The 26,601-nt window shown below is 43.4% G+C and overlaps 1 protein-coding gene across 1 annotated transcript in view; it reads left to right on the top strand.

Moving 5' to 3' along the window:
- Positions 1–26,601, top strand: part of LOC143962593 (dual specificity mitogen-activated protein kinase kinase 1) — an 80,387-nt gene that overhangs the window by 35,407 nt on the left and 18,379 nt on the right. The window contains exons 4-8 of the mRNA XM_077471879.1: positions 85–162; positions 1,221–1,272; positions 13,577–13,701; positions 21,238–21,445; positions 23,397–23,461. Coding sequence (XP_077328005.1) covers positions 85–162; positions 1,221–1,272; positions 13,577–13,701; positions 21,238–21,445; positions 23,397–23,461 — 528 coding nt within the window. The remainder of the gene's footprint in view (positions 1–84; positions 163–1,220; positions 1,273–13,576; positions 13,702–21,237; positions 21,446–23,396; positions 23,462–26,601) is intronic.

Here is a 26,601-nt window from a genome sequence, read left to right as displayed (position 1 = left end):
TGGGAGTGATCAGAGTGGGCTTATTGTGTGTTTCAGAAGATCTTAACAGAATGTGTTTTAATTATGGCGTTTCCATTCCCCCAGGATGGTGGTTCACTCGATCAGGTGTTGAAGAAAGCAGGAAAAATCCCAGAGAAAATTTTGGGAAAAGTCAGCATTGCAGTGAGTATTGCGCATGTGTATGTCCATCCGAGCTGTGCAGGCAGGGGATGAGTATCATAATAAAACAGTGGAGCCCAAAAGATTAATAGAAGATTTAAAAAAAAAAAAAAAAAAAAAAAATCATAAAGAACATAAAGTCCATACACAGGTAATCTTCCGTCCACATGGATAAGCCCCTTTGTATTTAAGTGCTCAGGAGACATGCAAGTGTCCTGATGCATTCAGCCCCTTCACCTTCAACACCACTATCTGCTCACCTCCTCCTATATACGACCCATAGGGTTTGTCCACTCATTCCCTCAAATCGGGGGGATATTAATTCCCCCCTCCCTCCCCCCACGACTGATCCGTGGCCCAGGTGGTGGTTCAAATGCAGCAATCGTCACAAGTGCATATAACGAGTGCTCCATACAGTAGTGCAATCTGAAAGATGACCGTGGGTGATGTCATACGCTGATCCTCCCCCGTACGAATTGTGTCCTTGGGCAGGACGTCTTCAGCGGGGATGAGTATCATAGATCCCAGCTGAAAAAAAGGCTGCGGAGAAAGCATCAGTGTGAATTGTGAATAAGTGTGAAATGCAAGATTTCGGTGGGTGTAAAAAGATGTCCACTTGGCGACTTTAGACTGTAGGCTTAGTGTGGCTGAGTGCGGGGTGTACCAAGATGGCCGTGACGTAGCGTCACTTCCGTTGGGACTCCCTGGCCAATCGTGCCTCAGGACACTCTGACGGGTCGCCTAATCTTGCATAACGCGGGCTCTGTGAAATGTGTGACACAGCAGTGCCTACTCGCAGGGCATAGTGACTACGTGTCACAGAATTCAGGGAAGGAAATGTGTGGGGTCTTCACAAAAACTTCAAGATGGTTCATATTAAAAGGAGGAGGCGAGAGAGAATTGGAATACAATGTGGAAGTGAATATAGGATTTTCCGTTGTGACCAAAGATCTATTTTTATGAAGACTGTGTTCTTTGTATGGTAATTTGCAGTAGGAGGGGAAATGTCATCAGGCCGGTACAAATGATGGATGTTCTCCTTTTTGTTTTGTACATAACAGGTGATTAAAGGGCTGACCTACCTGCGGGAGAAACATAAGATCATGCACCGAGGTAAGGATCTACCTGAGGTTCCTTTTTATAAATAGGAGTTCAGAGCACACCTTTACTAGGTCACGAGGTTTTTCTTTGGAACAACACACCTGGAATAACTGGAATGTTTACTGAATATAAAAGGACGTGCTGTCCGCCCTGGGATGGTACTATAGGGATTGCCCGCCCTGGGTTGGTACAATAGGGATCGCCCTGGGTTGGTAAGATAGGGATTGCCCACCTAACTTGATGGGGGGGCTTTTTTTTTTTTTTTTCTTTTTTTTTTTTTTTTTTTTTTATAAATGGCATGATAAGGTTCCTGGTTCGGATACGAGGGCTGGAGTCAGGAATGTTACTGAGAGTCTACCAAGGTGTAAACAGCATGGTAAATTAAAAAGGGTTAAAACAAAAGATGCACCGAAATTTTGGAGACCGAAACAACATACCTGCCAAAAAATTGTGTTATCGGCATTTTGACGATAAGAAAAAAAGGATTCCGGTAAGGGCACTGAAAACGCACACCATTTTTCAGCGATTTAACTGTGCTTATGGTGTTTTTCACCGGTCATGTGACTCAAAAACGTAACACAGGTGCGTTCTTTCTGCATTTTTTCAGTGCATTTCAACTGGGAGGTGCGTTTTTGTTTTTATGTTGTTTTTTTTTTTTAAACTGACCAAAAAATGTAGCAAGCAGGATTTTTAATGCCACGGAAGTGCCATGGACCAGCGTGAAGACATACATAGAATTTAAAGGAATATATTTTTCTTCAGCACTTCTTACTAAACGTGCCGATAATGGCCAACAAATTCACATTCATTTAGATTGATGGTTTTAAATGAATAAATAATAATAAAAAAAAAATATATATATATATATATATATATATATATATATATATATATATATATATATATATATATATATATATATATATATATATAAATAAATAAAATTTAAATTTTATTATTTATTCATTTAAATCCATCAATCTAAATGAATGTGTATATATGTATATATATTTGGACTTTTCTTTCTGGATGGGTTACCAACTTTTTTTCTTTTTTCTTTTTTTTTTTTTGCCCATAATGGCCAACAAATTCACATTCAGATTGAGGGTTTTAGTTAAAAAGTCAAAAAAAAAAAAATTATAATTTTTGGCCTTTTCTGGATGGGTTAACAACTTTTTATTTTTATTTTTTTAATATGTGGGAATTGTTGTTTATTTAGATTGTATTTCATTATTACATTTTAAGGATAGATAGAATTTTTTTTATAATATATGTTTTACTGTAGTTTTTGGTACCAAAATTTCCATTTGGAAAGGGGTGTATGTGGTGCATCGAAACCAAAGATGCAGGATGCCCTTGGCCGAAAACCAAAATGGACAGTTTTAAGAAAATAATAGAAAATATATATAATTTCGACTTTTTAATTAAAGTGGAGGACCTCCCTAAAAAAACAAAATTACATTAAAATGTTCGAAAAATTATATTATATATAAATTATATATATTTTTTTAAACTTAGCAGAAATGCCTGTTGCTAGGCAGATCTTCCTAATCTGCCTCTTCCTACTCTGTGATGATCTTTGGTGGACTTTGGTCTTCTCCTCCTCACGTTGTCTTCTGGGGAGTCGGGCGCGGTGTGTGTCCCAGAGCACAGAATGTGTGTGTCCCAGAGCACAGAATGTGTGTGTCCCAGAGCACAGAATGTGTGTGTCCCAGAATGGGGCATTCACAAAGCGCTGCGCAACTAGCGCATGCGCAGTAGGAAACAGGCAGTGAAGCCGCAAGGCTCCACTGCCTGTTTCCCTTAAATAGAATGGCGGAGCCGAGGGACGGGTCGGGCCCGGGCGCACGATATCACGGGCATAGGTAAGTGCATAGGTAAGTGCGCTTATTAAAAGTCAGCAGCTACAGTGTTTGTAGTTGCTGACTTAAAAATAAAATAAAAAATTAAGCTGGCCCACTGCTTTAAAATCGTGAATTTATTTTCGGCCATCACCGACACCTTTTTGGCCAATAGACTGCATTCACACGGAGTAGTTTTTGAAGTTATTTTACATTAAAAAAAAAAGAAACCCGCAAGAAAAGCTCAAGGAAAAATACATCCCTTTTTAAATTCTACGTATGTCTTCACAGTTGCAGTTTTAAAAATCTTGCTTTCTGCATCTTTGGGGATAAACAGCAGAGGTCACCCCAGAGGCTGCCTTACTTTGTGGAGGCATGGGGGAAGGGAGAAGAAAGAGAGCCGGGGGTCGCTCCGGCAAGCAGACATTCTCCTTCCGGCCGATAGTGAACCAGAAAGTGTGTCCTGAGACACGGTTGGCCAGGGAGTGCCAATAGTCCAATAGGGGCCTATCTGATTGGCCAGGAGGAGAATGACAAAGAATAGAGAATTTTCATTCGCTATTGTAACACAACTGGGTAGGATCGGAGCGCAGTGCTTCGTCATTGAAATCCATAGTCCGGCGTCCCTGCATGTAGATCAGGGGCCCTCCTTTACCTCCACTGGTAGGTGAAGGGAATAATATTGTATACATGGTGGTTCTAGGGCCCACCCGTTCTTCTGGGGAGCCTGGTATAGGGGTATCTAATAGAGATGGAGGTAATTGGGCAACATTCGTTCCCCCCAATCCCCACTACAATTTATGACCTCAGAAGATCATGTGTATGATGTCACTTCCTGGTTCACTGCTGTCTTTCCTTGGCTAATGTAGCTGTGGATGCAGCTAATCAAGCATGATCTGTGCTGGATTAACTGCCGCGAATGGCAGGGGAAGCATTAGGGGATATAATGGACCCCCCCCCAAAGTCTTCATAAAGAGCATCTGGGCCCTGCCACCCCATGGCACTTGTTGGCCTCCTTGTGATAGCAATAAAGGTAAATGGGGGGGGGGGGGGAGAGAGAATCGGGAACGGGCTGAAAGGTGAACAATGTATGGCCAGCTGTAATCCCTGGTGTGCACTGATCCCCACCCATTGCTCGGTGTATGGTGACGTGTATTGAGCATTTAAATTGCTCAGGTCTCATGGGGGTTCTATGACGGGTTGTCTTGCTAGGAAGGATTCAGATTGCAGCGTTGTGCATCATCGATCCTGAAGTCCCCATTCATCTAAATGGCTCCTGCGGGGGATGTCAGACACATCCAGAAAAGCATCATTTTAAAGCAAGTGCTGTATATGCTTCAGTTTCAATAATTTATACACCGTATTTCTGAAAAATACTCGGCTATAAAACACAGATAAATAAACCGTCTTATTTCATGAAAGTGTTATGGATTGTGACTTAAATCTTGAAATGAGCCGGAAATCGGGTCCTGCACTTTATTTTATTATAGGTTTTTCTATATCGTCGTCCCATTATGTATATTGTTTAGTCTCATCAGTCCCTGCCCTCCAGAGCTTACAATCTAAAGTTCCTATCTCACATACAGTTGTGCTCAAAAGTTTACACACCCTGGCAAAATTTATGATTTCTTGGCCGTTTTTCAGAGAATACTTTCACTCATGGTTAGTGTTTGGCTGAAGCCGTTTATTATCAGTCAACTGTCTTTACTCTTTTAAAATCATAATGACAACAGAAACTACCCAAATGACCCTGATCAAAAGTTTTCATACCCCAGTTCTTAATACCGTGTATCGCTCCCTTTAACACCAATGACAGCTTAAATTCTTTTGTGGTATTTGTGGATGAGGCTCTTTATCTTCTCAGGTGGTAAAGCTGGCCATTCCTCTTGGCACAAAGCCTCCAGTTCCTGTAAAGTCTTGGTCTGTCTTGCATGAATGGCACGTTTTGAGATCTCCCCAGAGAGGCTCAATGATATTGAGGTCAGGAGACGGAGATGTCCTCTCCAGAACCTTAACTTTATTCTGCTGTAGCCAATAACGTGTGGACTTGGCCTTGTGTACTGGATCATTGTCATGCTGCAATGTCCAAGTACGTCCTGTGCACAGCTTCCCGGCTGAATGCAAATGTTCCTCCAGTATTATTGATAACATACTGCATTCATCTTTCCATCAGTTTTGACTGCATTTCCTGTGCCTTTTGCAGCTCACACATCCTCAAAACATCAGCGATCCACCTCCGTTTTTCACAGTAGGGATGGTGGACCTTTCATCATAGGTCTTGTTGACTCCTCTTCAAATGTAGTGTTTATGGTTGTGGCCAAAAAGCTAAATTTGGTCTCATCACTCTAAATGACTTTGTGCCAGAAGGTTTGAGGCTTGTCTCTGGGCTGTTTGGCATATTGTAAGCAGGATAATTTGTGGCATTTGTGTAGTAATGGCTTTTTTCTGGCGCCTCGACCATGCAGCCCATCTTTCTTCAAGTGCCGCCTTTATTGTGCAGCTTGAAACAGCCACACCACATGTTTTCAGAGAGTCCTGTATTTCACAATTTTCCTGCATCTGAGATTTTAGTTGGTCTACCTGACCGTGGTTTGGTTTCAACAGAACCTCTCATTTTCCACTTCTAGATTAGAGTTTGAACACTGCTGATTGGCAATCTCAATTCCTTGGATCTCTTTTTTTTTTTTTTTTTTTTTTATATCCCTTTCCTGTTTTATACAGTTCAACTACCTTTTCCCGCCGATCCTTTGACGATTCTTTTGCTTTCCCCATGACTCAGAATCCAGAAATGTCAGTGCAGCACTGGATGAAAGATGCAAGGGTCTGTCAGGAGTCCAGAAACTCATTGACCTTTTATACACAAACACTAATTACAAGTAAACAGATCACAGGTGAGGACGGTTACCTTTTAATAGCCATTCAAACCCTTTTGTGTCAACTTGTGTGCGTGTTATCAGGCCAAAATCACCAGGGGTATGTAAACTTTTTTGATTAGGGCCATTTGGGTAGTTTCTTTTGTCATTATGATATAAAAAGCGTAAACACAGGTGATCGATAATAAATGGCTTCAGCCAAACACTGACCATCAGTGAAAGAAAGGTTTTTGTGTTTATCATTCGTATTCTCTGAAAAACGGCCAAGTCATAAATTCTGCCAGGGTATGTAAACTTATGAGCACAACTGTACATGCATATAGCATATGTTGGAGCCAATTTAGACAGGAGACAATTAACCTCCCGACCATTTTAGCATTCTGTCATTTTTCATAAGCGGTTGGGTCTTGGAAGTGACATTTCCAGCTTGGAGTTACTTTGTCATCATGTGATCAGCCCTGGAAACATTGTAACAGATCATTTTGGATACATTCCAGTCTGACATCCCAACAGGGTACAAAGTTTCCTTTTTTTTGTGGGGGAGGGGCCTGGAGAGGTGACACCTTCAGCTTGCAGTTCTTTTACTTTGTCATCATGCGATCATCCCTGGAAACATTGTAACTGACGGAACTAATGCATTTATTTTTATTGCGGGTATTTATATAGCACCGTACTTTACATATTCTGTATTCACATCATAAAAGGGTTATGAAATGTAAATCTTTCTGGAATGAGCCGCCACTGATTGCCATCGGATTCTGTACAGTTATTTACATAAAAAAAATATATATTTATTATTGTGTGTGTATGTATGTGTGTGTGTATATATATATATATATATATATATATATATATATATATATATATATATATATATATATATATATATATATATATATATATATATTCATATCAGTACAATCAAAGGCCTGACTCACACCTATGCAATATTTGGTGCTTTTTTGCGGAAACGCAGTAGAATCCATTTAAAGAGGAAGTAAACTCTGATGGGTTTACTTCCTCTTTGTCTCCCTGCAAAGTTAAAGCATAATGGACTACTATGCATCACATCGCATCGCATAGTAGCCCATTATGTGTCACTTACCTGACACAGGAGCCAGCGAAGTCACCGCTGTCCCCTGTAGTCTGGCGCATCCATCTTCTCGGTGGGTCTCGCTGCTCCGGCGCTGTCATTCGTCGGACCTGCGATGACGTCACTCCTGCGCATGAGCACGGGAGCCGCGCCACTCGCGGCATATCGCCAATAACTGCGGCGCGCTCAGTTCACCTGTGCGCCGCTGTCTACAGTGCATGCGCCATAGACGGCGGTGCCTGTCTTTCGGCAAATATCTCCTAAACCCGTGTAGGTTTAGGAGATATTTCTTAGACCTACAGGTAAGCCTTAATCTAGGCTTACCTGTAGGTGAAATTGTGTTGTAAGGGTTTACAACCACTTTAACATGGTTTCCTATGGGACACGTTCACATCTGTGCTTTTTTTTTCCAGCCGCCGAGGGTCAGGGACTTTTTTTTTTTTTTTTTTTTTTTTTATGCAAAAGGGTGCTTTTTGGTTTAATAGACTTCAATGGACAAGTGGCAGTAAAGCATGTAGTGCGAATTTGATGCATTTTTTATTTAATTTTTTTAAAGTGGAACTTCCGCTCATTTGTGTCCCAACCAACCCCCCCCCCCCCCCCTCCAGTGCCACATTTGGCACCTTTTCAGGGGGGGGGGGGGGGTGTCTACCTGTCTTTGACCGGTGTATCCCGTCCCCACTTCCGGGAGCTGTGGCCATTGGCGTCAGCGATCGGCTCCCTCCTTCCTTCCCCGGGCCGCGGGGCCAGTAGGAGGGAGGAGCCTCACGCATGCACAGTAGGGTTCCCGGTATTCTGTTGAGAAGTGCCCCCCCCATCGAATAGTGTCTGGCATGCGCAGAACGGTGCCGCACTTCAGCTGATTTGTCGATCAGCTGGAGTGACGCGACCATGGCACATGCGCACACTCTGAGAACTACGGTCTCCCTCTGCTGTTTTGTATAGGTTCAAATTGTGCCTGTGAAATGGTATCTCCCATCGAGAAGACGCCTCCTAAGATATGCGCCCTGGTTAAGTCAGCCCAGCTGATCAGCAAATCAGCTGTTGTGCTGTTCCATACGGCGCATGCGCAGTACATACTGGGCACTATTCGATGGCGTGAAGCCGTAAGGCTACACGGCCGGATCCCCTTGCCTGCAATGGTGGCGGCAGCACCTGACAGCTGATGGAAACATCGGCTGCGGTGCCGACATCGCTGGACTCCAGGACAGGTAAGTGTCCGATTTTATTAAAAGCCAGCAGCTGCAGTATGTGTAGCTGCTGGCTTTTAATTTTTGCAGCGGTTGGCGTGACTCCGCTTTAATCTGCCCAACAAATAATTGCAGAAATTGATCAAAAGCAAACTGCGTAGATGTGAACCAGGCCTAAGATCCCGATCTCACATTCATACATATTGGGGGCCAATTAACCTCCCAGCATGTCTTTGCAGTGTGGGAGGAAACTGGAGTACCCGGAGGAAACCCGCACAGGGAGAACGTGCAAACTCCAGGCAGGTAGTGTCTAGAGATGCACCGAAACTTTGGCAGCCGAAACCTATCGGCCGAAAATGGTGTTATCGCCATTTTACCAATAAGAGAAAAAGGTGCCGATAATGGCGCTGAAACCGTGCAAGATTTTACTGTCTATGGTGTGGTGGTTATAGGTCATGTGACTCGAAAACCGCATCAAAAATGTAAAATAGTTGTGCTATTTATGTGTTTTTGCTGTGCTTTCAATGGGGAGGTGCATTTTTTTTTTTTTTGTTCTGATCAAAAATGCAGCAAGCAGGAATTTTGACACCACTACAGAAGCGCAACGGACCAGTGTAAAGACATGCATAGAATTTTTAAGCCTGGATTCAGGCTGGTGCGATGCAGACACCGCATGTGATTCGCACAGGAATCGCGCGCTATTCCTGTTCACATCGCATGCGATGTCTGTGCGGTGCGATTTCAGCCATATATTTTGTATGGCAGAAATCGCATCCGCACCAAAATGTTGTAGGACCCCCTCCCTCACCTGAACCGCATCACATGAGTGTTCACACCCATGCCATGCAATTCTGCCAGTTGCACTGCGTTTTGCGTTATGTTTCCGGTTATCGGTAAGATAACGTTGACGCTGGCATCAGATCGCATGGACACCTTGAGATTGCTTGGAGTGTGATGTGGTGCGGGGGAAAACGCTGAGAATCTTGTGCGTTTCCCACATCGCATAAGTGTCGACCATTTTTCTTGAACTTTTCTTGCGCTAAAGATGCCGAATTAAAGGCAGACAATAAATTAATATTTTATTTAAGTTCATATTAATTAAAAAGTGGAATAAAAAAAACATTCTATATGGAAAAAATAAAAATTATATAATTTTTTTTTAAAACGGACCTTTTCGGCAACAAAATTCCCATTCGGTGCAAGCTAGCAGTCTCCTATTGGGATTCAAGTGAATGGGGCCACTCTGCAGCAGCCCATACTACATGCAGTGCTAGTATGAGGTTCAAGGGTTCCAAAACAGCCGGGGGGGGGGGGGGGGTGGGGGGCATACAATGTCTCCTCCTCCCTCCTCCTCCCTCCTCCTCCCTCCTCCCTCCTTCCTCCTTCCTCCTTCCTCCCTCCTCCTCCCTCCCTCCTTCCTCCCTCCTCCCTCCTCCCTCCTCCTCCCTCCTTCCTCCTTCCTCCTTCCTCCCTCCTCCCTCCTCTTCCTCCCTCCTCTTCCTCCCTCCCTCCTCTCAAATGCTCTCTAAAGAACAATCACAACGCTGGATCACTTTTTAGAGACCAATGCTAGTGTGAACGAGGCCTTGGGGGGGATGGGGTAATAAAAAATGTTCTGCCTGGAGTACCTTGATGTAGATCAGGGGTCTCCAAACTTTCTAAACATAGGGCCAGGTTATTGTCCTTCAAACTTTAGAGGGGTTGGACTATGGCCAGTGGAAGTGGAAATTTTCCTGGCATCAGTGGGAGGAATAGTGCCCCATCATTGGTATCATTTGGGAGGAATGGTGCCCCATGATTGGGATCAGTAGGAGGAATAGTGCCCATGATTGGGATCAGTAGGAGGAATAGTGCCCCATGATTGGGATCAGTAGGAGGAATAGTGCCCATGATTGGGATCAGTAGGAGGAATAGTGCACCATGATTGGGATCAGTAGGAGGAATAGTGCCCCATGATTGGGATCAGTAGGAAGAATAGTGCACCATGATTGGGATCAGTAGGAGGAATAGTGCCCCATGATTGGGATCAGTAGGAGGAATAGTGCCCCATGATTGGGATCAGTAGGAGGAATAGTGCCCCATGATTGGGATCAGTAGGAGGAATAGTGCCCCATGATTGAGATCAGTAGGAGGAATAGTGCCCCATGATTGGGATCAGTAGGAGGAATAGTGCCCCATGATTGGGATCATTGGGAGGCATAGTGCCCCATCGTTTGTGATCAGTAGGAGGAATAGTGCCCTATCATTGGGATCATTGGGAGGCATAGCGCCCCATCGTTTGTGTGTCGGCGGGAGGAGTGGCGCCCCATCGTTTGTGTCGGCGGGAGGAGTGGCGCCCCATCGTTGGTGTCGGTTGGCAGAATAGTGTTTTGTATCAGTAGGAGGAATAGTGCTCCAAGGGCCAGATAAAGGCAAGCAAAGGGCCGCACTTGGTCCCCGGGCCACAGTTTCGAGACCACTGATGTAGCCATTGACTTAATTACTGGCCGTATATATGGGGTGTCCTAATGATGTGGCCATTATGTACTATGGGAGGGCTGGCTGCAGTGTTTTGCGGAGGAGAATAGGAGGGAGCCTGCGAGTCTCTCAGTGTAGCTGTAGAGTTAATGATTTGCCCCCCATGGGAAATGCTTTTAGAGCATCTGTCTCCTAGTAACTGAGATGTATTGTTAGCGGAGAGAATGTAGTAAGTGCCGGCTTTACACCGGGTCTAAACCGACTGCACTATTACAGCGGCCTTCCTCCATCCAGCACTGAATATGACTTAAAGACGCGATAAGCCCAATAACACAAATGTAATATATTGCAGCATACAATCCTTAGATGTGGTGGCTGCATTAGTTTTTTTATTTAGTTCTTTTTAGTTTTTTAGTTTTTTATTATGTTTAGGCCCCCCCCCCCTTTTTTTATTCTCACCTGGTGATCTGGCCAGTAAAAAACTTCCTTTCTTAGGATGTCTTCACTCTGATCACAGCGTCACCTCCTCACACCTCTCTCTAGAGGGGTGGCAGTGGATGTGGTATACTTGGATTTTGCAAAAGCGTTGGACACAGTTCCCCACACACGGCTCATGTGTAAGGTAATGTCTACAGGTTTGGAAATATCAGTTTGTAAATGGATAGAAAATTGGCTAAAAGACAGAATTCAGAGAGTCGTGGTTAATGACTCTTACTCTGAATGGTGTAAGGTTATCAGTGGTGTACCCCAAGGTTCAGTGCTGGGACCCTTACTTTTTAATATCTTTATAAATGATATTGGGTCTGGGATCAAAAGTAATATTTCTGTCTTTGCAGATGACACCGAGCTATGTGGTGCAATAACGTCCTTACAGGATGTCGCCAATTTACAAGCCGACCTCAATACACTGTCTAATTGGGCGACTATGTGGCAGATGAGGTTTAATGTTGATAAATGTAAAGTTATGCACTTGGGGGCTAAGAATATGCATCATACATACTAGGGGGAGTACAACTGGGGGAATCCATAGTGAAGGATCTGGGGGTTTTGGTAGACCAAAAGCTCAATAATAACATGCAATGCCAAGCTGCTGTTTCCAAAGCGAGCAAAGTCCTTTCCTGTATTAAGAGAGGTATGGACTCCAGAGAGAGAGATATCATTTTGCCCCTGTTCAAATCATTAGTAAGACCTCACCTGGAATATGCCGTTCAGTTTTGGGCACCAGTTCTCAAAAAGGATATCGGGGAACTGGAGAAAGTGCAGAGAAGGGCAACCAAACTGATAAGAGGCATGGAGGAGCTCAGCTATGAGGAGAGATTAGAGGAACTAAATTTATTCACTCTTGATAAGAGGAGATTAAGGGGGGATATGATCAACATGTACAAATACATTAGGGGTCCATATAGTGAACTTGGTGTTGAGTTGTTCTCTGTACGGTCAACCCAGAGGACACGGGGGCACTCTTTACGTCTAGAGGAAAAGAGATTTCATCTTCAAGTACGGAAAGGTTTCTTCACAGTTAGAGCTGTGAAAATGTGGAATAGACTCCCGCCAGAGGTGGTTCTGGCCAGCTCAGTAGATTGCTTTAAGAAAGGCCTGGATACTTTCCTGATGGTACATAATATAACTGGGTACTAACATAGGTAAAGTTGATCCAGGGAAAATCCGATCGCCTCTTGGGGGATCAGAAAGGAATTTTTTTCCCCTGCTGTAGCAAATTGGAGCATGCTCTGCTGGGTTTTTTTTTTCGCCTTCCTCTGGATCAATTGTGGGCATAAAATTGGGTATCTGGATTGTACGATTATTTTTTATTTTATTCATTTGTTTTTAAGGTTGAACTGGATGGACTTGTGTCTTTTTTCAACCTGACTAACTATGTAACTATGTAACACCTGATTTAATCTTCTTCTTTTTTTTTTTTTTTCATTGCCGTACTACCGTGTTGCAATCGGATGCATTGCACGCCAATCATGAGTTTAAATCAGGTGGTGAGGAGGCAACGTGTCACTTCCTCGTCAACTGTCAAACGCACTCAGATCACTTTTCAGAGGGGCAGCAGTGCTTCTGCACTTGTGAACAATGCCTATCATTAGTTTGGGTAGGGATTGGGAGCAATAAAACTGCATTTAAACCATACCACCCCTCCCCCCCCCCCAACTTTGTGTGAGTGAGCCCTAAGGGTACCGATGCCAGTGCACAAAGCAAGGTCCATAAGGACATGGATGAGCGAGTTTGGGGTGCAGGAACTTGACCGGCCTGCACAGAGTCCTGACCTCAACCCGATAGAACACCTTTGGGATGAATTAGAGAGGAGACTGTGAGCCAGGCCTTCTCGGCCAACATCAGGGCCTGACCTCACAAATGCTCTTCTGGAAGAATGGTCAAACATCCCCATAGACACACTCCTAAACCTTGTGGATGGCCTTCCCAGAAGAGGTGAAGCTGTTATAGCTGCAAAGGGCGGGGCCAACTCAATATTGAACCCTACCGACTAAGACTGGGATGCCATTAAAGTTGATGTACATGTAAAGGCAGGTGTTCCATAATTTGACAATAGAGTGTATGTACTAGGAGGACCTACCTAACAAGTTTCGCTCTGCCCCCCTGGAGCTTAATCATGGGGTAATCCGTACGATTAGGCTCTAGGGGGGGTGGGACGAAACGCGTTGAGCGTGGCCTGGTTGGCTGAAACTCCCACATACTCCTTTACAGAGGACTTGCAGCAATGTGCGGCTTATGAGATGCCGTTTTTTCCTCCTAAGAGTTGGTAAGCAGCCGATATGTAATACATTTTTGGGGTTTAATGTCACTTTCACCCCTCCGCAGTTCTATTCCCTCCCCGTCATCCTGTTTTTCTTACAGACGTGAAGCCGTCTAATATCCTGGTGAACTCCAGAGGTGAAATCAAGCTCTGCGACTTCGGGGTCAGCGGACAGCTCATCGACTCGATGGCCAACTCCTTCGTGGGGACGAGATCCTACATGTCTGTGAGTATCCATGGGGGGGCGCTGGTGGACGATGGATCTGTGTATGTGTTTGCCCTCCTTCCGTTGTGTAATTCCGCCATGTGCCATACGGGAAGGATGATTACAGCACGCTCTGGATCGCACTCGCTCGCATTGTGTGTCACGCAGCAGATGGAGTGTCAGAACGTCCTCCCACACTGTTGGTTGTGTGTGTAATAACAGCTCTTCAGATGGCGCCCCCCCCCCCCCCCCAATTTGTGCCTCGTCTCCTTGATTTATTGCAGAGAACAGATTGGAGTTCTTTATGTAATTCTATGGGTAGCAGGGCTGTGTGCTATTCATTACGTAGAGCAGATTTCATCTGTGCTGCTGATAAAAGCATGCATCAGATTTTGGGATTGGAAAGGAAAGATCTGTTCGGACAAGACAGCTGGGATAGGGCATGGGACCCTGTTGCCTGTCAGTTACGGGCGCACGTCCTACCTGAAACTTCAGTGTGCCATCGTACGGGCACCATAGGATGATAAGTACAGATCTCAGTCAAGATGAATTCTGGGAATTATAAGGGGCGCAGGGGTCAGGCGTATTCCTTACCCTACCCTAGCCCTCGGTCCCTCAGTCGTGCAGTCAAGACAGATTTAAAGCTGAATTCTGGGAATTGCCTAAAATCTACTCTTGCAGGGAGAACCCCCCCCCCCCCGTCTAGGGGTGCAGGGGTTAGGTGTATTCCTTACCCTACCCTATCCCTCGGTCGTGTAGTCAAGACAGATTTAAAGCTGAATTCTCGGAATTACATAAAATCTACTCTTGCAGGGAGAATAAACCCCCCCCCCCCAACCCCCAGTCTAGGGGTGCAGGGGTCAGGTGTACTACTTATCCTATCCCTCTGTCGTGCAGTAAAGTCAGATTTAAAGCTGAACTATGGAAATTGCATAAAATCTTCCCTTGCAGTAGGAACACCCCCCCCCCATCAGTCTAGGGGTGCAAGGGTAAGGCTCTTTAGTTACCCTACCTACTAGTCTAGGGGTGCAAGGGTAAGGCGCATTACCCCATCCTTCAATCCCTCAAGTTGTGTAGTCAAGACAAATTTAAAGATAAATTCTGGGAATTACATGAAACCTACCCTTGCAGGAGGAAGGCCCCCCCCCCCCCCAATCTAGGGGTACAGGGGTCAGGCGTTTTGCTTAGTCACTCAGTCAAGTCAAATTTAAAACTGAATTCTGGAAAATCTTCCCTTGCAGTAGGAACAACCCCCCCCCCCCCAGTCTAGGGGTGCAATGGTAAGGCTCTTTAGTTACCCTACCTACTAGTCTAAGGGTGAAGGGGTAAGGCGTATTACCCCATCCTTCAATCCCTCAAGTTGTGTAGTCAAGACAAATTTAAAGCTGAATTTTGGGAATTGCATAAAACCTACCCTTGCAGTAGGAACGCCCTCCCAATCTAGGGGTACAGGGGTCAGGCGTATGCCTAACCCTATCCCTCAGTCACTCAGTCAGGCAGTCAAGTCAAATTAAAAACTTAATTCTGGAAAATCTTCCCTTACAGTAGGAACAACCCCCCCCCCAGTCTAGGGGTGCAATGGTAAGGCTCTTTAGTTATCCTACCTACTAGTCTAAGGGTGCAGGGGTAAGGCGTATTACCCCATACAAGTATTTCATTCATTCATTCATCCTTCAATCTCTCAAGTTGTGTAGTCAACACGAATTTAAAGCTGAATTCTGGGAATTGCATAAAATCTACTCTTGCAGTGAGAACACCCCCCCCCCCCCCCCCGCTCTAGGGATGCAGGGGTCAGGCGTATTCCTTACTCTACCCTATCCCTCTGTCCTTCAGTCATGCAGTAAAATCAGATTTAAAGCTGAATTCTGTAAATTGCATAAAATATTCCCTTGCAGTAGGAACACCCCCCCCCCCCCCCCTCAGTCTAGGGGTGCAAGGGTAAGGCGCTTTACTCGCCCTACCCTATCCCTCAGTCACATAGTCATTTCAAATTTAAAGTTGAATTCTGGGAATTGCATAAAATCTACCCTTGCAGTGAGAACACCCCCCCCCCCCCCTTCTAGGGGTGGAGTGGCAAGGCATATTAATTGCCCTTTCTCTCACTTCAACGCTGTTCTATTCTGTCCAAACTGCTAGGCTGTAGGCGGTCCCTCTGCGTCCTAATGTCCACTTGAAGACCAGGTTTTTTCTGGCACGGTCTACAAGTAAAAAATAAAATAAAAATCTGCATTTTTTTTTTTACTAGAAAAATACTTGGCACCCCCCCCAAAAAACTATTACTGATATAATAAATATAAATAAAATGACATTTTCTTTTAGCAGAGACCCCAGAGAATACAATGGCGATCATTGCAAATTTTTATATTGCAGAATATCTACAAAGGGGTTTTTCAAACACTTTTTTTTTTTTTAAATACAGTTAATATTTTTATGCAAAAAAACACTCTGTATCCAATTTTTTTGAAAAATATAAAAGATGATGTTACGCCGAGTAAATGGATACCTAACATGTTACGCTTTAAAATTGCACAGGCTCGTGGAATGGCAATAAAAGACGATACTTAAAAATTCTCCTTAGGTGACACTTTCAAAATGTTTACAGGTTACCTTTACAGTTGGAGGAGATCTAGAATTTATTGTTCTCACTCTAACTTTTTGTGGCAATACCTCACATGTGGGGAGAGCACCGTTTTTATATATGCATGTGCGACTTATGTATGCCTTCATGTCTGTGTACGAGCACAGAGGGATAAGGGCATTTCAATTTTTTTATTTTATTGTTTTGGATCACTTTTTTTTCCCCCCCTATTACACGGAATGTTAACATCCCTTGTATTAGAAAGAAGGGATGACAGGTCCTCTTTATGGAGAGATCTGGGATCTATTAGACCCCCAAATTTCTCCACTAACTAAGCAAAAAATATAAAAAAAAAAAAAAAAAAAATTGATCTTATGCTTTTAGGCCGGGTTCACACCGCTGCGATGCGGGAACGCCGCGAATACGCGGCGTTTTCCCGCATCGCATTACTCCCGCCGGCAGTTCACACTGCCCTATGCGGACGGCTGGGAGTGTCAATGATATGTTAATGACACCCCCAGATCCGCCCGCATATCGCAGTGCGATCTGCCGACTCGCACAGGAATCGGATCGCATGGTGTGAACCCCCCATGCGATCCGATTCTGTTGCGGACCAAAAAAAGGGTCCCGTGCGAGTTTGCTGCGGGAGCGATGCGAATTCAGCCATACTATCTGTATGGCTGAACTCGCATCGCTACGGAGATCGGATGTGATTTGCGGTGCGAATCACATCCGGATCTCCCCCCGCAGCAGTGTGAACCCAGCCTTAAAAAGACTTCTGCCTTAGAATGGAAGAGACATCACTTCAGCCCACCTAGATCAAGGAAATGCAATTTGTGGACCTCCAGCTTGTAGTCTTGGGACTACAAGTCCCATGAGGCATAGCAAGACTCTGACAGCCACAAGCATGACACCCAGAGGCAGAGGCATGATGGGACTTGTAGTTTTGTAACAGCTGGAGGTCTGCTAATTGCATATCCCTGTCCTAGAGCATATAGTTGAGCAGAGATGATCTGGTCTCTCCTCGCCTCTATGGGCAGCCGCACGACTCGTCGGATCGTTTCCTGGGCTCGCCGGTAAGGACGGTAAGCCCGAGAAGCACGATATCCTTTTTGCTCCATCGCTGTTCTCTTCTGCCTTAACCTCTGGGCGGCTGGTGGTCCTATCAGGTGCAGGCTGTTGACACTGCAATTGTACAGGTGCAGCATGCAACTGGAAATCGGGCAGCAGTGCTGGACAGGTTGCACAGTTGGAGGGCCCTGCTGTAGCCACCCCCGTGCTGCTGGGCATTTAGTCTAGGGGGTTGCAGGAGTAAGGTGCATTACCCAACCATATCCCTCACTCCAGTGATGTCCTCTTCTCTCCCAATGCTGGGCAGTAGGCAGTTCCTCTGCGTCATCATGTGCAGCGCAGGGCACAAGTAGAACCACAGGCTTCTGTTCAAAAAAAAAATAAATAATAATAATATAATAAAAAAACTAACTTTTTTTTTTATATTAACTTAAGGGAAGGTTACAACCCCTAACAGATTTTATTTTTTTGCCGTCTGTGTCCATTGCAGAGATTTTCCCTTCACTTCCTGTCCCATTTAACAAACAGGAAGTGAGAGGAAATCCCTGCAAATTAAGGGAATCCCTTGAGGACCCCCTAGGTCACCAGAACTAGTGTCCCCGTTGGAAGATTTCCTTCTATATTTATTTTTCTAGGGACAACCCAAAATTTGAGATTTTCTTTTACTTTCAATGGTACACAGGACAAATAGAGAGGGCACAGACAGCAATGAAAACTGATAGGGGTTCTAATCCATTCTCCAAAAAAAATTGCCTTTTTAGTTCTACTTTAACCTTGCACTGAATATGACTCTTCCAGTAGTGTTAAAGCCAAATGAAACTTTGGAGAGTCTATTTCTAAAAGAGGGGGGGAGGGGGACATTTCTGTGTGAGGATGCACATCCTCACCGTAATTTGCCTAATCTGTTTTATTTCTTACAATTGTCAAATTGTCAGCTCCATCTAGTGGCTGTAATACATTATTTTGCTGAAATACCTAGATCAGGAATACTACTGAATTTTGACCACTAGATGGCACTGGCAATCCTAGGAAATATATTGTGATGAATATTTGATAGCTGTGGGAATGCTTGAGTCATTTTTTTTTTTTTATTTCTTTTAAATGGGCCCCTAAGAATTCTTGATAAAGCAGGAGCATGCACACATGAGATACCCAACATTAGACCTAATTCATTTTATTTTTACAAATATAACAAAATATTTTTTTTTTTATTATTTGTTTGCTAGAATTCAGCTTTAAGTGTTTTTTTTTTTATAAAAAAAAAAAAATCACTTAAAGCTGAATTATAATTTATTTATATTTAGTGTGTGTGTGTATATATATGTATATATGTCTGTGTGTGTGTGTGTGTGTATGTGTGTATATATATATATATATATATATATATATATATATATATATATATATATATATATATATATATATATATATATATATATATATATATATATATATATATACACACACACGACGGAAAGTATTCAGACCCCCTTAAATTTTTAACTTTGTTATATTGCAGCCATTTGCTAAAATTATTTTAAGTAAATTTTTTTTTCCCTCATTAATGTACACACAGCGCCCCAAATTGTTTTGTTTTAGAATTGTTGAAATTTTTGCAGATTTATAAAAAAAAAGAAAAACTGAAATATCACATAATCCTAAGTATTCAGACCCTTTGCTCGGTATTTAGTCCTTTTGATCTAATACAGCCATGAGTCTTTTTGGATTTGGGGCTCCTCTGCCATTCCTCCTTGCAGATTCTCTCCATTTCTGTCGGGTTGGATGGTAAACGTTGGTGGACGGCCATTTTTAGGTCTCTCCAGAGATGCTCAATTGGGTTTAAGTCGGGGCTCTGGCTGGGCCATTCAAGAACAGTCACTAAGTTGTTGTGAAGCCACTCCTTCGTTATTTTAGCTGTGTTCTTAGGGTCATTGTCTTGTTAGAAAGTAAACCTTCGGCCCAGTCAGGTCCTGAGCACTCTGGAGAAAGTTTTCGTCCGGGATATCCCTGTACTTGGCCGCATTCATCTTTCCCTCGATTGCAACCAGTCGTCCTGTCCCTGCAGCTGAAAAACACCCCCACAGCATGATGCTGCCACCACCATGCTTCACTGTTGGGACTGTATTGGACAGGTGATGAGCAGTGCCTGGTTTTCTCCACACATACCGCTTAGAATTAAGGCCAAAAAGTTCCATCTTGATCTCATCAGACCAGAGAATCTTATTTCTCACCAAACTAACAAAAAACAAAAAAAAACAAACTCCATGTGGGCTTTCATGTGTCTTGCACTGAGGAGAGGCTTCAGTCAGGCCACTCTGCCATAAAGCCCCAACTGGTGGAGGGCTGCAGTGATGGTTGACTTTCTACAACTTTCTCCCATCTCCCGACTGCATCTCTGGAGCTCAGCCACAGTGATCTTTGGGTTCTTCTTTACCTCTCTAACCGAGGCTCTTCTCCCCCGATAGCTCAGTTTGGCCGGACGGTCAGGTCTAGGAAGGCTTCTGGTCGTCCCAAACGTCTTCCATTTAAGGATTATGGAGGCCACTGCGCTCTTAGGAACCTTAAGTGCAGCAGAAATTTTGGCCAAATCTGTGCCTTGCCACAATTCTGTCTCTGAGCTCTTCAGGCAGTTGCTTTGACCTCATGATTCTCATTTGCTCTGACATGCACTGTGAGATGTAAGGTCTTATATAGACAGGTCTGTGGCTTTCCTAATCAAGTCCAGTCAGTATAATCAAACACAGCTGGACTCAAATGAAGGTGTAGAACCATCTCAAGGGTGATCAGAAGAAATGGACAGCACCTGAGTTAAATAAATGAGTGTCACAGCAAAGGGTCTGAATACTGAGGACCATGTGATATTTCAGTTTTTATTTTTTAATAAATCTGCAAAAATGTCAACAATTCTGTGTTGTTTTTTTTTTTTTTTTTTTGTCAATATGGGGTGCTGTGTGTACATTAATGACCTACAGGTAAGCCTAGATTAAGGCTTACCTGTAGGTCCAAGAAATATCTCCTAAACCTACACAGTTTAGGAGATATTTGCCAAAACACAGGCACCGCTGTCTACGGTATATGCGCCGTAAACAGCCGGCGCACTGAGCGCACTGCTGTCAACGGCGATATGCCGCGAGTGGCGGCTCCCGTGCGGATGCACGGGAGTGACGTCACCGCGGCTTTGCCGAATGACAGCGGCGGAGCACCGAGACCCCACCGAGAAGATGGATGCGGCGGACTACAGGGGACAGCGGTGACTTCGCTGGCTCCTGTGTCAGGTAAGTGACACATAATGGACTACTATGCAATGCAATGCATAGTAGTCCATTATGCCTTACCTTTGCAGGGAATGAAAGAGGAAGTAAACCCATGAGGGTTTACTTCCTCTTTAAATGTTTTTAGCTGCAATATAACAAAGAGTGAAAAATGTAAGAGGGTCTGAATACTTTACGCCCCCACAGTATGTATGTATGTGTGTATATATGTGTGTATGTATGTATGTATATGTGTGTGTGTGTGTGTATATATATATATATAAATATAAATTTTTATATAGTGTGTGTGTGTGTGTATATATATATATATATATATATATATATATATATATATATATATATATATATATATATATATATATATATATATATATATATATATATATATATATATATTATATAAAATATCTCTTGCTTTGAGATGGTATGACTCCCATGCAAACACCAATATAGTTCTATGTTGTGCCTGATGGTATTGCCTGTGCCGGTGAACAGATCGTATCTTCCATTCTGACATTTTATGTTTTGGAGGTTAGAAATGGAATCCTTGTTGGTCACTGGAAAAGATCCTGGACCATACAGAAGACCGCTATGGGGAATTCCAAACCTGAAGATCTGATTCTTTTTGTATTTTAGCCGGAACGGCTGCAGGGCACACACTACTCGGTGCAATCCGATATCTGGAGCATGGGGCTCTCACTGGTTGAGATGGCCATCGGCCGATATCCAATTCCTCCTCCTGATGCAAAGGAGCTAGAAATGATGTTCGGCTGTTCCGTAGAGGGCGATCCGGCAATATCTGAACTGCCTACCCGCCCCAGACCACCGGGACGTCCTATCAGCTGTAAGTGTTACCTGGGAAGGTGGGCAACCTGCCTTTTTTTTTTTTTTATGTCAGTTCACTGCATGGTAGAAAGTTTACAAACCCAATGATAAAGGCTAAAAAAAAAAAAAAAAACAGGTCCATACCACCATGGTCTAAAGGCAAAGTTCCCCTTTTTGCAATAAATATACACACATACAGTGCCCTAAAAAAGTATTCATAACCCTTGACATTTCCCAGGTTTTGTCATGTTACAACCAAAAACGTAAATGTATTTTATGTGATTGACCAACACAAAGTGGCACATAATTGTGAAGTGAAAGGAAATGAATAAATGTTTTTCAACATTTTTTACAAATAGGTGAAAAGGGTGGTGGGGCATTTGTATTCAGCCCCCTTTACTCTGATACCCCTAACTAACATCTAGTGGAACCCATTGCCTTCAGAAGTCACCTAATTAGTAAATAGAGTCCACCTGTGTGTAATTTAATCTCGGGATAAATACAGCTGTTCTGTGAAGCCCTCAGAGGTTTCTTGGAGAACCTTAGTGAACAAACAGCATCATGAAGGCCAAGGAACACACCAGACAGGTCAGGGATAAAGTTGTGGAGAAGGTTTTTAAAGCGGGGTTAGGTTATATAAAAACATCCCAAGCTTTGAACCTCTCACGGAGCTCTGTTCAATCCATCATCGGAAAATGGAAAGAGTATGGCTCAACTGCAAACCTACCAAGACATGGCCGTCCACCTAAACTGACCGGCCGGGCAAGGAGAGCATTCATCAGAGTAGAGCCAAGAGGTCCATGGTAACTCTGGAGGAGCTGCAGAGATCCACAGATCAGGGGGGAGAATCTGTCCACAGGACAACTATTAGTCGTCTCTCCACAAATCTGCCCTTTATGGAAGAGTGGCAAGAAGAAAGGCATTGTTGAAAGAAAGTCATAAGAAGTCCTGTTTGCAGTCTGTGAGAAGCCATGTGGGGGACACAGCAAACATGTGGAAGAAGGTGCTCTGGTCATTTGAGAACAAAATGAACTTTTTGGACTAAAAGCAAAACCCTATGTGTGGAGGAAAACTAACACTGCCCATCCCCCTGAACACACCATCCCCACCGTGAAACATGGTGGTGGCAGCATCATGTGGTGGGGATGCTTTTCTTCAGCAGGGACAGGGAATCTGGTCAGAGTTGATGGGAAGATGGATGGAGCCAAATGCAGGACAATCTTAGAAGAAAACCTGTTAGAGTCTGCAAAAGGCTTGAGACCGGGGAGGAGGTTAACCTTCCAGCAGGACAACGACCCGAAACATCCAGCCAGAGCTACAATGGAATGGTTTAGATCAAAGCACATTCATGTATTAGAATGGCCCAGTCACAGTCCAGACCTAAATCCCATTGAGAATCTGTGGCAAGACTTGAAAATTGCTGTTCACAGACGCTCTCCATCCAATCTGACAGAGCTTGAACAATTTTGCAAAGAAGAATGGGCAAAAATGTCCCTCTCTAGATGTGCAAAGCTGGTAGAGACACCCCCAAAAAGACTTGCAGCTGTAATTGCAGAGAAAGGGGGTTCTACAAAGTATTGACTCCGGGGGGCGCCATACAAATGTACCCCACACTCTTCACATATTTATCTGTAATACATTTTTTAAAACCATTTATCATTTTCTTTCCACTTCACAATTATGTGCCACTTTGTGTTGGTCTATCACATAAAATCCCAATAAAATACATTTATGTTTTTGGTTGTAATCTGACAAAATGTGGAACATTTCAAGGGGTATAAATACTTTTTCAAGGCACTAATGTAGTGCAAGGGTCTGCCTAATTGTATAAAATTGAAAGTTTAGTTTTGACCTCATATATTCTTTGGTTTTTGGTAAATCTAAAGGAAAATTTGTACAAGGAAATTAAACCTGTATGGCAATTAAATAGGATTGTGTCTAATTTTTTCCTTTTTATTCTCTTGTTTTAGCTTATGGTCCGGACAGCCGCCCTCCCATGGCGATCTTTGAGTTACTGGATTATATTGTGAACGAGGTAAACAAAAAAAACTGCCTGCATTACATGTCCACGTCCTCCCAGGGCTGTCATTTGTCAAGCTGTTCAGTTTTATTTCTTCTGGATCAACCAATGGAATTTGGAGATGTGTATGATTTTATTCATCCTCCATAGACTCTGCTGCATTTAAACTCCTCCAACTCTGTACACTTTATTCTGCTTTTTCTCAGTGACTGACCCATGTCCTAGTCTTTAGACATGTGCAATTTTGTTTCCTTTCCGAATTTTAGTTTTTTAACTAATTTTGACAAATCCGTTAATTCGGAAATATCCAAATTAACGAAAACCTGTGTAATGAATTTTTCTGAGTATTCGTTAGATCGTAAACCTGAAATAATTAACTTAACTTCTACTAATTGTAGGTACGGTGGAGCCTTGGATTACGAGCGTAATCCGTTCCAGCTTGTAATCCAAAGCACTCTCATATCAAATCGAGTTTCCCCATAGAAGTCAATGGAAACGAAGCTAATTCGTTCCGCATTGACTTCTTTTGCGTGCAATACCGCATGTGGCCAGAGGTGGGGGGGCACCGGAGAGGTTTGGAAATACTCGAGGACAGCTTGGCTGAACTCAAAAGGCCTTGGAAACACTCGGGAATGGAGTGTTTGTTTCCGGGTATTTGAGTGTTTGTTTCCGGGTATTTGAGTGTTTGTTTCCGGGTATTTGAGTGTTTGTTTCCGGGTATTTGAGTGTTTGTTTCCGGGTATTTGAGTGTTTGTTTCCGGGTATTTGAGTGTTTGTTTCCGGGTATTTGAGTGTTTGTTTCCGGGTATTTGAGTGTTTGTTTCCGGGTATTGGAGTGTGCGTTTCCGGGTATTGGAGTGTGCGTTTCCGACTATTTGAGAGTATTTCCGACTATTTGAGCGTATTTCCGACTATTTGAGCGTATTTCCGAACCATTCCAGGACCCCCGCACCTCTGGCGAAATGCGGTACTGCACATCCCATTACCTTGAATTCTGCTAGTTTTGCGAGACAACACTCGTAAACCGAGTCAGAAAAAAATAAATAAAAGTTGCTTATCTTTCAAAATGCTCGTTAACCATGTTACTTCTAAACCAAGGTTCCACTTTATTGGAGTTCCCTTTCAAATTTGGCTGTTAGTGAACGTAACGAATATACATTTATCCAAAGTTACGAATTATCCAAAACGTAACGAATGACCCAAAAAACAAAAAAAAAAAACAGAAAAAAAAAACCGATTGAAGTGAAAGCAAAAAAATTTTTCAGTAGTGCACGTCTACTACTCTTAATTGGTATACAGTGAGGGAAAATAATTATTTGGTCACCTGCAGGTTTTGTAAGTTTGCCCGCTTGCAAAGAAATGAAGGGTCTTTTTTTTTTATCATAGGTGTATTTTAAATAATAGAGACAGAATATCGACCAAAAAAACCCCAAAAAAACGCATGATACAAATGTTATAAATTGAGTTGCAATCCAGTGAGTAAAAAGTATTCGATCCCCAAGGAAAACATGATTTGGTAGTTGGTGAAGAAACCCTTGTTGGCAATCAGAGGCCAGACGTTTCTTGTAGTTGGTGACCAGGTTTGCACACATCTCAGGAGGGATTTTGGTCTACTCTTGGTCTACTCTTGGTCTACTCTTGGTCTACTCTTGGTCTACTCTTGGTCTACTCTTCTTTACAGATCTTCTCTACATAAGGTTTCTTGGCTGTCTCTTGGCAACTCGAAGTTTCAGCTCCCTCCATAAATGTTCTATAAGATTAAGGTCTGGAGACTGACTAGGGCACTCCATGGCCTTAATGTGCTTCTTCTTGAGGCACTCCTTTTGTTTCCTTGGTGGTATGTTTTGAGTCCATGTCATTCTGGAAGACCCATCTTCAGTGTTCTGGTTGAGGGAAGAAGGTTCTCATCCAATATTTTTATTAGACATGGTCCTGTCCATTGGCCTCTCAATGTGGCAAAGTCGGTCTGTACCTTTTAGCAGAGAAACAGCCCCAAAGCATCATGTTTCCACCTCCATGCCTGACTGTAGGGATGGTGTTCTTGGGGTCATAGTCAGCATTTTTCTTCCTCCAAACATGACAAGTTGAGTTAATGCCAAACAGCTCAATTTTGGTCTCATCTGACCACAGCACTTTCTCCCAATCCTTCTCTGAATCATTTAGATGTTCATTGGCATATGTGCCTTCTTAAGGAGGGGGACTTGTGTTTGGAGGAAGAAAATGCTGACTATGACCATAAGAACACCATCCCTACAGTCAAGTATGAAGGTGGAAACATTATGCTGTGGGGCTGTTTTTCTGCTAAAGGTACAGGCTGACTTTGCCGCATTGAGGGGCCAATGGACGGGGGCCATGTATTGTATAGTCTTGGATGAGAAACTTCTTCCCTCAGCCAGAACACTGAAATTTTGTTAATGGATGGGTCTTTTTAGTATGACAATGGCCTAAAACATACCGCCAAGGCAACAAGAGTGGCTCAAAAAGAAGCACATTAAGGTCATAGAGTGGCCTAGCCAGTCTGCAGACCTTAATCCTATAGAAAATGAATGGGGGGAGCTGAAACTTCGAGTTGCTAAGCGACAGCCGAGAAACTTAAGGATTTAGAGAAGATCAGTAAAGAAGAGAGGACCAAAATCCCTCCTGAGATGTGTGCAAACCTGATCCCCAACTACAAGAAACGTCTGACCTCTGTGCTTGCCAACAAGGGTTTCTCTACCAACTACTAAGTCATGTTTTCTTTGGGGGTCCAAAACGTATTTTACTCACTGAACTGCAACTCCATTATAACATTTGTATCGTGTTTTTTCTGGACTTTTGGTTGATATTCTGTCTCTATCAGTGGTGGGGCGCCACACTAATGCCTTTTCTATGAGGTCTGTTTTTCATTTTATTTAAGGCACATGATTAGAGCCTAAGGCTTGAAAAAATTTTGTGATCCTAGCAAATCAATTATTTTTCCACTTGTAATACTAGCGAATTGATTTTCGCTATCGATTTCCAGCTTCTCCTCCTGGCCAATCAGGACAGGAGGCGGATCTAAAGAACACCGGGTCAGCTGAGAGGAGAAGCTTGGAAAGCCGCAGCGCCCGTGACCGCTAGAGGGGTAAGTGCGGAAACCCCCCCCCCCCCCCAAAAAAAAAATGTTTAGCGCCAGC

The sequence above is a fragment of the Lithobates pipiens genome, unplaced genomic scaffold (genome assembly GCF_037356315.1).
Source record: "Lithobates pipiens isolate NorthernLeopardFrog02 unplaced genomic scaffold, aLitPip1_a1.2 Scaffold_8, whole genome shotgun sequence".
Lineage (NCBI taxonomy): Eukaryota > Metazoa > Chordata > Amphibia > Anura > Ranidae > Lithobates > Lithobates pipiens.
Note: the sequence above shows the minus strand (reverse complement) of the source record. Positions and strands in the feature narration are given on the sequence as shown.